The 9,627-nt window shown below is 41.0% G+C and overlaps 1 protein-coding gene across 5 annotated transcripts; it reads right to left on the minus strand.

Annotated features, from left to right (window-relative positions):
- Positions 1-390: 390 nt before the first annotated feature.
- On the minus strand, positions 391-8,142 carry LOC117552146. 5 transcript variants are annotated; one of them, XM_034225405.1, is made up of 12 exons: positions 7,530-8,142; positions 6,524-6,594; positions 6,211-6,320; positions 3,963-4,094; positions 3,719-3,858; positions 3,312-3,402; positions 2,919-3,084; positions 2,726-2,834; positions 2,117-2,195; positions 1,862-2,003; positions 1,628-1,755; positions 391-1,263 (listed from the first exon to the last, which is right to left on the minus strand). In XM_034225405.1, the coding sequence occupies exons 2-12, from the start codon at positions 6,588-6,590 to the stop codon at positions 949-951; spliced, it is 1,479 nt and encodes a 492-aa protein (XP_034081296.1). In that variant the 5' UTR covers positions 6,591-6,594; positions 7,530-8,142; the 3' UTR covers positions 391-948. The 5 variants fall into 5 exon arrangements, 4 of the variants coding, with proteins under 4 accessions (XP_034081296.1, XP_034081298.1, XP_034081297.1 ...); XM_034225407.1 differs by lacking the exon at positions 7,530-8,142 and adding an exon at positions 4,611-4,677 and having other exon boundaries at positions 6,524-6,657; XM_034225406.1 differs by lacking the exon at positions 7,530-8,142 and having other exon boundaries at positions 6,524-6,679.
- Positions 8,143-9,627: the final 1,485 nt, after the last annotated feature.

Raw genomic sequence — 9,627 nt, forward strand, 5'->3', positions numbered from 1 at the left:
TTGGACCAACCCAGCAGTAGTTAATTTGACCCAACGAAATGGGTTGCGTATTTTAACCCAGCAGATGGGTTATACATTTAATCCAAATGCTGGGTCAAATTAATTACAGCCCTGGGTTAATTCTACCATGAATTGGGTTAAATATTACACCCAAATGCTGGGTCAAATTAATTACAGCCCTGGGTTAATTCTACCATGAATTGGGTTAAATATTACACCCAAATGCTGGGTCATAATAGCTGCGATGGGTTAATTCTACAAGTTATTATCGTCATGTTTTTAATGCAATACCCATGTCTCTTAAACATTTAAATTACAAACCCTTTTAAAATGCATCCTATATTTGGTCATGCAAATAATATAATATGCAATAAACGTTTTTAAACAATGTTGGAATCTTAGAAAAATATTCATTTTATTGTTATAACAATTGACAGTTCAATAAAGTGCAAACATATTCAGTTCACAATAAAGTGCAAAACTTTCTTTAAACAAAACTTAACATTTATGCATGTACAGTACAGCCTGTAAACAACACACATTAGCAGATCTACAAGCTCTGGTTTGAGAACCACTAATAGCAACATACGTTTTTTCAGAAATGACTGGTTCATATACTGGCTATGTAAACGTTACAAAGAAAATCCTCCAACATGATCACAACAATGTACTGCTCCTTTAGGTGATCCGAACTACAGGAAACTAAGATGTGCAAATAAACATTTTAACAATTTATGCTTCCACCATTTAGCTCTTTTTTTAGCACACAACTTGCTCATAAAATACTTTGAGCATTAGGTAGTATTTTGAACATAACACACACACACTTCACAAATCCAGCAATATTTAATTTAACCAGATAGAACCCTACTCTGAGCCAAGCAGCAGAAGAGAGAGAATAGAACAGGAGGACCAGCAGAAGAAAATAAAAGGATCAAGACCACAAGTCTACTTGCAAGCAAGTATTGCTGCACGCAAGGACGTAGCAGGTTTTGACTCCTCTCCTCCCTTGATTTCGTACACTGCATTTTGGAGGAATTTCCATACAGCTTCACACTGCTTTGTGTAGTCGATGTCAAAGATATAGAATACCTTGAAACAGACATCTACTGCCTGAAGCAATGTGTTTTGTTCCAACGCCTCCCCATCAAGAATAACGAACGCCTGAGAGGTGTGCCAAATATCGTTTCCCAGGGACAGGACATATGGGTAAGGTCTTGACACCTTCGCCTCATGGAGGTACTCCACCAAGTTTGTTCCAACCTGAGAAAGAAATAAAGAACAAAAGACAAGATAAATTAAACAAAGTAAAAGATTGTGCAAAAGCAAAGAGTAAGCAAGATTTGGCAGTGGCTGATACAATGCATATTCAGAAACAATGTTTTGAATTATTCTTGAGCCCAGGAATAACAGGCAGTCAGGCACATTCTTAACCACTTAAACTGGACCTGGGTTGGCTCTGTACTTTAGACCACTGTTTTCCATCTTCACCAAATCTCTTCGCCAAAAATAGCCGATCTAGCTGCCATGTTTGGCTAATGTCCCCGCCACCCCCCCAAGAATATGGATGCTGGGTTCAAGTGATTAAAAGAATAACATTTCCCTTTAGATATGCAGAGGGACTTACAGGCTTATGATCAATGAAGGCCAACTTAGACTCCTCGATAGTGTACCGGAACACTTTTCGGCCAACCCTGTAGACAGTTGGTGGAAGCAGTGTTGGTAACTGGCTCAGAGCAAGTTCCCCCAAACAATCTGTAGGAAGACAATTTTATAGGTATCAATATGTGGCATGGCATATCTGTGAATTGGTCATTTAGTAGCAAAATAAAGTCTGCTGTACAATATAACAATGTATTACCGGGTGTTAATCCATCAAGCGACGAGATAAGTTTCCCTTCCCGTCTCGCCAGGTGCAGGATCTTGTCTTTAAACAAAGGTAGCCAGGTTTCGAAGAGCTTAGGCGCAGCCTCTCCATGTAGGATCTGAAAGTCCTGTGCAATCTAAATGAAAAATTGAAAAAGAAAATTCAATGTGGCAGCTGACATACTGATAAAAGATTGTTATAAACAATGCATCCACATCATATGTAAACATATACTCCTTCCTAACTTACCATGCCTGGAGTGAATAGATGTGGGAACTCTTGGCGGATCCCTTGAATGTCCCACCCGTTTTCCCTTAAAGACTTGGCCCTGTTTGATAGTTTGCAGAAAGTACAGCAGTACAAGAATGTTAAAAGGATATCACAAAAAGCCCTGAGGGCAGTTGCAGACAGGTGCTCTTGTATGGCAGTTTTGGAGGGTAAGGAGTTGCACTTTCTTGATGGCTGGTGGTAGGGTGTTCCACATTTTGGTAGCATAATAGTAAAATGCATTCATCCCCATGTTTGTGCCGATTATGGGGGGGGGGGGGGGGGAGAGAGTAATGGAGCTCCCACTGGTGTTGTGCCCTTTTATTTTGACAGGTACATGGCACTGGTCCCTTGAAAACCAGGCCCATTGCAAGTTGCTGTACTCTGTCCTCCCCTGAGCCATCCCACTATAGCATCATAATGAGCAGGGGTTAGGTCATAGGTGTGAGAGGTCTAGTAGTAGTTTGTTTTGAGAAGTCTGTAGTTCAGATTTGAATGACTTGAGGTGCTACAGTACCATGAGGTGCATGCATAGGCAAAATGACATTGAATGAGTGCTGCAGCTAGTGTCCTCAGTGCATTCCTACTGACCTGTACACTGCTGTATCCTGCATGTATTGCTCCACCTGGTTGAGGGGCTGCGAATTGTGTTTCAGCCATTCTTTACACTGTATGGCTCTTTCTTCCGATATGGTACATTCTATAAAAGTACACATAAGGATATTAACAATCTCAAATTATATGTCTGTATTGCTTAAACAAATTATTCAGTTCCAACGATTACCTGGTATGAATGTCCTACGAGTGCTAGCTTCACTACTTTGTGGTGGTGTCTGCTGCGTGCTCTGTGACCTGGCCGGTTTTCTCATCCTCTTTCTGACGTTCCGAAGCCTCTCTTCGAGGAATCCAGTGGCTGGGCGGCGGTTCCGTCCTGGGGTGAACCAGTATCCCTGTCAAGAAATGAAAGTCTTTGGTGAATAGAGATGAGGCACATTTTGATAGCGTGGCGACAACATGTGGCTGAGCCATCTAGAACAGGGTTTGTCTGTATGTCTGTCTGACAACACCGGGCATCAAACAGCACAGAAGTCCAGTACTCTGGTGCTGGGAGATGAGTTATATTGTGTTCAACTGACTGTTTTAGCATCAATTCCTCAATAAAATGTTAATTACTTACGAAGCCACTGCTTGAGTCCGACTCGTCCTTCAAGGAGGGAAACCCATGAATCAAAGCTGCAGCCAAGGCCTTTTTTGTCTCACTGGTAGGACTGCAAACACAGAAAAACTAAATTACCAGCAGAGTCAAATTAGATCTTAAGTATTTCTAAAACATGTGTTGCACCCCAGTATAATGGCTGTAGCATATTCTGCAGCTAATAGGCATCCTAATAAATTAAAAACACTACTGAACGTGTGTTTTTGTACATGTGTTGTGCATGTTTATGTTGGTGGTCTAGGTAAAGGTCAGACTTGAAAGTAGTGTCCCGTCTTATTCTTTTCCCCTGAAAGAAGATTCATATACCTTTTTCAAACTAACATAACATTCACTAAAAACAAGAAAAAAACCCCACTATTTTTAATTACCTCTCTCCAAACTTCTCCATGAGGTGAGACACCAAAATACGGACAAGGCACTTTCTTTGCGAAGGGATGATCACATCCTCATCAAGGCTCCCCAGGATCAGCTTGCCTTCAGTTGAGCCTGTGAGAATCTGGCGGATATCCTGAGAAAATTGCAAGAAGGGACAACATCACAGATATCGTTTATTACTCTTTAGTGTTGATTAAAGAAAAAAGTGAAACCCAAGTCTTAAAAAGTGGAGCTTACAAATTGTGGAATTATATGTAGTGTTTGAGGTATCATCGCTGGTACGACAGGTGCCGTTTGGTCCTCCATGGAGGGTGGAGTTGTGGCAGTTGGTTGGACATCAGGACTTGTAGGTGGCACAGCAGGTTCAATCTAAACAGAATCCAGGTTAATGTAACAAACAGTGACAGCCACCTAGAATTGCCGGATGAGCATCAGTAATGTAAATCAGTGTACCACACCAGCGGACTCAGAAGACTGCACACAGTATGCATGGTGTGAGAGATATGCACCTGCAAAGTTTTCACCCGAGTGAATGAAAAATGCGACAAGTTTGGACCATGCAGATCTGCGGCAAATTGAAAAAGATATAAAACAAACATGTAACTTCTTAACTGACAGTGACTACTACTGTACATCGTCACCGTCGGGTGGAAACCGTGTATGTCCAAAATTGTTCCTTTTATAATTTTTAACATTTAAAAATTGTGAAATAGCCAATCGACAAGCTCTTGACATTGGGAGCTTGTAGATCTATTTGAACTACTTTTGTACAACACTATGACGAATTAGTACATTTACAAATATAAAAAACATAGTTTAAATATGGAGACAAGGTTTCTGCCCAACAGCAACGATATGTAGACAGATTAAACAAAAAATACTTACTGTACAATTTATCACATCCATCCCAGTATTTACAGAAACATCCCAGTACTCCATCGCATGATCATCCCTGTAGTCCAAAGGCACCTTTTAAGCAGCATTTATAGCTAACCACTAAACAAATATGGCAGGAAAAAATGGACTTGACGAGTCAAAATGCTATTTACAAAGTGTCATACCTACTGTACACACACTTGGTGGCAGTAAGCTGATTTTCTAAAAAAGTCTATAGCGCAGTGAAATGTATAAACTGTCATCAGTCTCGCTGAATGACTTCACTGCATGTAGGGGATGGTGATCAAGCAGCTCTCTCACATCAACAGCTGCCAAAACTTGAGTGGGAATCACACTGTATGCAAAGAAATGCCTATCAAACCATTGTGTTTCCCACTTCTGTACAACAAGTTTTATTGTTGGTGTGTGTGATGTTTGGTCTAGTACTAAAATGGACTTTATGAGACCAAATTGGGGCTCCCCATCTGGGTCATAAGACAGGAATACAGTCATGCCTGCTCGATATGCAGTTCCCTTAAAGGTAACCAAGGCTGGTTCATACAATTCACTGAAAAGGGGAATGCCTGTTAGACCACTTTCGATGTCTTTAACTCCCTCAATGTTGGCCAGAAAGGTAGTGTGCCCTGGACCAACTTCTGTATTGTGGCTCAACACAGTTCCACACAGCAAATTATAGCACTGCGCTATCTGATGGCGAAAGGCCATGGTTTTGCAAATGTTTCGGAAGTTGCATGTTACATGGCTAACCCGTTTAAAAAAGTTGTGTTTCGCTTCGAATCTCATAGCCCAAAACTGAGTCAAGGGTCCGAGCTTTTGAATGGCTCTTGGGTAATGGAGCATGAAGTGGTGTTTTGGCAGCAAATGGTGAAGAGGATAGAGCTGCAGGAAGAGAGAGTGATGCTCTTCAAGGATTTTAGCTAAGTACAGTGTTGCTTCAACAGTAAGAGAAGGAGAGAAGATGAACTCCATACATAACAGTAACAGTAGGAGAAGTTTCCATTCCTTGCTATGCATGGGGACCAGGTCACCTATCATTGACGGCAGCAACCTAAGTAGGCACCACATTTGAGCTGCTGATTGATGCATGGCGCCTTTAACCTTTTTTAGATCATCCTTACTAATTACAGAAGGTTTAGACCTCAGATGAGCTAAAAAAAGGGCTACCCGGTTGGTCATGTCATCTTGCCCTAGTTCATCCCATTCATCCTCAACTTCCTCATCTCCCTGTACAGGCTCATTTTCAGCAAGCTGTATGTCAACAGGCTGGGCTGGACCTTCAAAGGGATCATCGAGAGTATCACTTTGGTTTTCATGCTCCTTTAATAGGTGTCTTCTATAAGACCTTATAAAAGAAAATGTTCTACCACAACCAGTTTCACTACATTGGAAATATGTTGATGAATGGTTTACATGATGTACTGCACGTAAATGTTGAAAGAGAGTCTTGGCATCCCCTGGAATTTGCCTTTTGCATTTAAAGCAAATATATGCCATCTGCTCACAAATTTGAACAAATCCTCAGAATGAATATGCGTGTGTGGGGGAGGGGTGTAGCCTCTCACATCTGCAGTGATCTAACTATACTTACAAGTCCTCTACATTTTTTGAGGAACTTAAGCCTGGGGCCAGCTTTTGGAATCAATTGGCTGATGGTCCCCTCGTCTAAAAGAAGAAAACTCTCCTCGTCAATTCCCTCGTCTGAAAAACAAAAAACAAGGACATCTATTTAAACCATGGAGAACAGCAAAAAATAAGAGGCTAATTACATGGAAGCTATTGGAATAAAAATGCATTTTCAGTAACATAAAATACAATGCAGTCAATGCCATTTCAAATAATTCCTTTACCTAGCTATACAGACCATCTGCTTGCTGTGAACGTAAAAAAAAACATGTTCTTACCTTTAAATCTATCAATAACGTCTGTCAACTGCCACTGTGTCAACGTGTCACACACAAAATCGTCCATTGATCTGAGACAAAAAACACATAAAGAGCTTAATTAAAACAAAACATAAAATGTACATTTGCATGACTTCAACCTCACTTCTGGGGCTAATTTATTCAGTTGATGAGGCTACTAAAACTGATAAATGTCTGCTTCTCCTATTTATATTACCTGTTGTATTTAGCACACATGAGCCCCACTTACTATGGTTATTAGCATTGTATTTTATCTGCAGACTTATGGTTATATCAAAGCCTTTATTTTTATATAGAGTGATACACTTTTGTGACTGCTAGAAACAGGTCAACCCACAATAGAGCAAGATTAGTTAACCAACTACGGACAGCAGCCACAGGAACTTTTGCAGTCACAAATTGCTGTGAAAAATTGAGAGACCAATGAAAGTTAAGTTACAGAGAACCTGCTTTTTTTTTACACCAAACCTTATCAGTCCCCTTATCAGACAGAAAGTGCGACTACCGACACTGGCAGAGCGGCATCCGTCAAGTAACATTAACTGCAGAGCGAAAACCACAGTGGCAGTCAGCTCCGCATGGCAGCTAGCTCCGCATGGCAGCTAGCTTGGCAGCTAATTTACGTGACGCAGCCGAATAACGGCACAACATTCCTTTGTAAAAGGGGCTGATATTACTGACATATATGAGCGCCTGGGGTAGCACACTTTCCGTTTAACTTTCCCAGGGTAATGCTACCGTCCTTTAGTTTTCAATCCTGATATCCTATATTTGAACCATCTCCCTAACTGGCAGTTACACAGACTAGCTAGTTAACGACGTTAGCTTTAGCATGTTTGTCGGCTCATTCGGCTTTTTAAGTGAGATAAAAAATAACACTAAATAACAAATTAACTATCAACGTTACCACAATATCGCTCATGGACTAGCAGTTGATGACATTTATTAACAGCTTCACAGTTAGATGACAATGTGTTCTGCTTACCTCCTCCAACTTTCGCCAACGGTCTTTCTTGTCTCAATGATCCTCTCTCGCGATGATGATGGTTAAGTTTACGGTTATGCCCAAATATCGCGAGTGCACACAGGATGCAGGGGAAACCCTTTCCCGCCAGATCGCGGTCAAAATCAAACCATGGCAGAGTTCTCTTAATACATCCATGGAAGTGTCCAAGAGCAGTCAATAATGTAGCATGCCTTATTGTTCAAGCCATGTTTGTTGTTTCACATCTTTACAACCGTGAACATTTAAAAGTAGATTGATTTTTGTCTCTGTTTACATTAGTTGGTATCATAGACTGTGGTTGGTATCCAGTTTATTGGTGGTTATACCGCCACCTTCTGCTCTGGAGTGGGAATCAGATATACCCTAATCCCTTTGTCTCAGTTTATCTCAACATGAATGAATCTAATACATGTGAAATGGTTGCGATTCATGCAAACCAATACCCAATACCATAGGCGGCGCCGGCGCGTGAGGCTCAGGTTTGGAAAGGCTTAATCACTTTTTTTACCTGACGCTGCCCGCCTCCGGCATCTATAGAAAAGAGATCAACTCAGTGTGCAGAGTTTAAATCTCTCAAGTCATATTACAGGATAAAGGAAATACAGTTTAAACTGCCGTATGCAGAGAAGACGCCGACGTGTCGCACTTATCATTCATATTACATCATCAATCAGATCATCGATCATATAATATTATAATATATCATATATTTCCTTATCTGAGTCAGCTTCTCCAGCCATATCTGGCCGTGCAACACTTACAGTGTCACATACTGTATGCAGAAGTATTATTTTAAGCAATACATTATGTTCACGAAACACTCGAGTCAAATGTAATTAAAGTCAGATCTGGTGAGAGAAACCCTGGCTTGATTTACCGAGTTGATAACCAGCGTCGTAGGACCGCTTAGCGAGATCTCGTTTGTTTGTTTGTTACTCAAACATATCCAGGGTATGTTGAACTGGCTTCGTAGTACAGGGCTAGCGGGTGGCTAGCAGCGCTAATGTCAAAGACACAGACATTATACATTAGCCTATATTTGTATTTTACCAGGATGCAGTGACACAAATATTTGGGAAGGCTTAGCCTTCCCTAGCCGCTACAGCACCCGCCGCCCCTGCCCAATACCATATAAATAACCCAGAATGAGTTAAACATTTCATAACCAAATGGTTGGGTAGACAAAAATATTTTGACCCAGTACTTGGGTTGCACAAAAATAACCCAATACCATATTAATAACCCAGAATGGGTTAAACATTTCATAACCCCATGGTTGGGTAGATGAAATAACCCACTGTTTTTTAGAGTGTATGGTACATCACGAAGCCTTCACCGGCAGGAGAGAGCTTTCACCGTTTAATTTCATTCATAACGACATAGAGTACCTGGCTTTATGTCAGGACGGGAGACAAGTACCAGCCAAAGCATTTCAACCCCAATTTAACCGGGGGTCGTCAGTCAGAGAGTTTTACAACATGTTAACTGCTACAGGGAGACACATGAAAGACTTGCCTCTAAGTATAGACAGAGATGATTTCGAACAAGGATACTCTTTATTTGTGTTTAATTTAACTGCTGCTGAAGATGCCGATGCCTTATCCCCCATCACCAGCGGTAGTTTAAGATTGGAAATGAGGTTCAGAGTACCGCTGCCACAGACTACCACTTTAATCGTATATTCTTGTTTTGATTCGATTCTGGAGATTAATTCAAAACGACAAGTGCTGGTAGATTATTACTAAGAAGAAGACTACAACATGAATAATCACCAACTGGATAGTCTCATGCAGAATATGTTAGGTGGTTCTTTTGGGGGGGTATGGGCCTCAGACCAGCTACCCCGAGTAAAACAATTATTTAGATGCCCTGTATACATGATTGTCAACACCCACCCCTCCCACATGCCCGGAGAACACTGGCTAGCAGTGACTTTAGAGGCTGGGGAAGGAACTTTTTTTGATTCTTTCGGATTTCCCCCCGATTTTAGTCATTATCCTAAAAGCATCCTGCAATTTCTAGAAACACAATGTGCAACTATTTTATACCATAACCGGCAACTTCAGAATGTCATGTC

This window comes from Gymnodraco acuticeps, unplaced genomic scaffold (genome assembly GCF_902827175.1).
Source record: "Gymnodraco acuticeps unplaced genomic scaffold, fGymAcu1.1, whole genome shotgun sequence".
NCBI lineage: Eukaryota > Metazoa > Chordata > Actinopteri > Perciformes > Bathydraconidae > Gymnodraco > Gymnodraco acuticeps.

Bases quoted from the DNA above. Each gene is read 5' to 3' on its own strand.
- LOC117552146 (XM_034225405.1), bottom strand. From the start codon at position 6,590: ATGGACGATTTTGTGTGTGACACGTTGACACAGTGGCAGTTGACAGAC. The intron at 2,835-2,918 runs GTAATCGTTGGA...GTACTTTTATAG, and splicing joins TCGTAGGACATTCATACCAG to AATGTACCATATCGGAAGAA. The intron at 2,196-2,725 runs GTCAGTAGGAAT...ACTATCAAACAG, and splicing joins CAGGATACAGCAGTGTACAG to GGCCAAGTCTTTAAGGGAAA.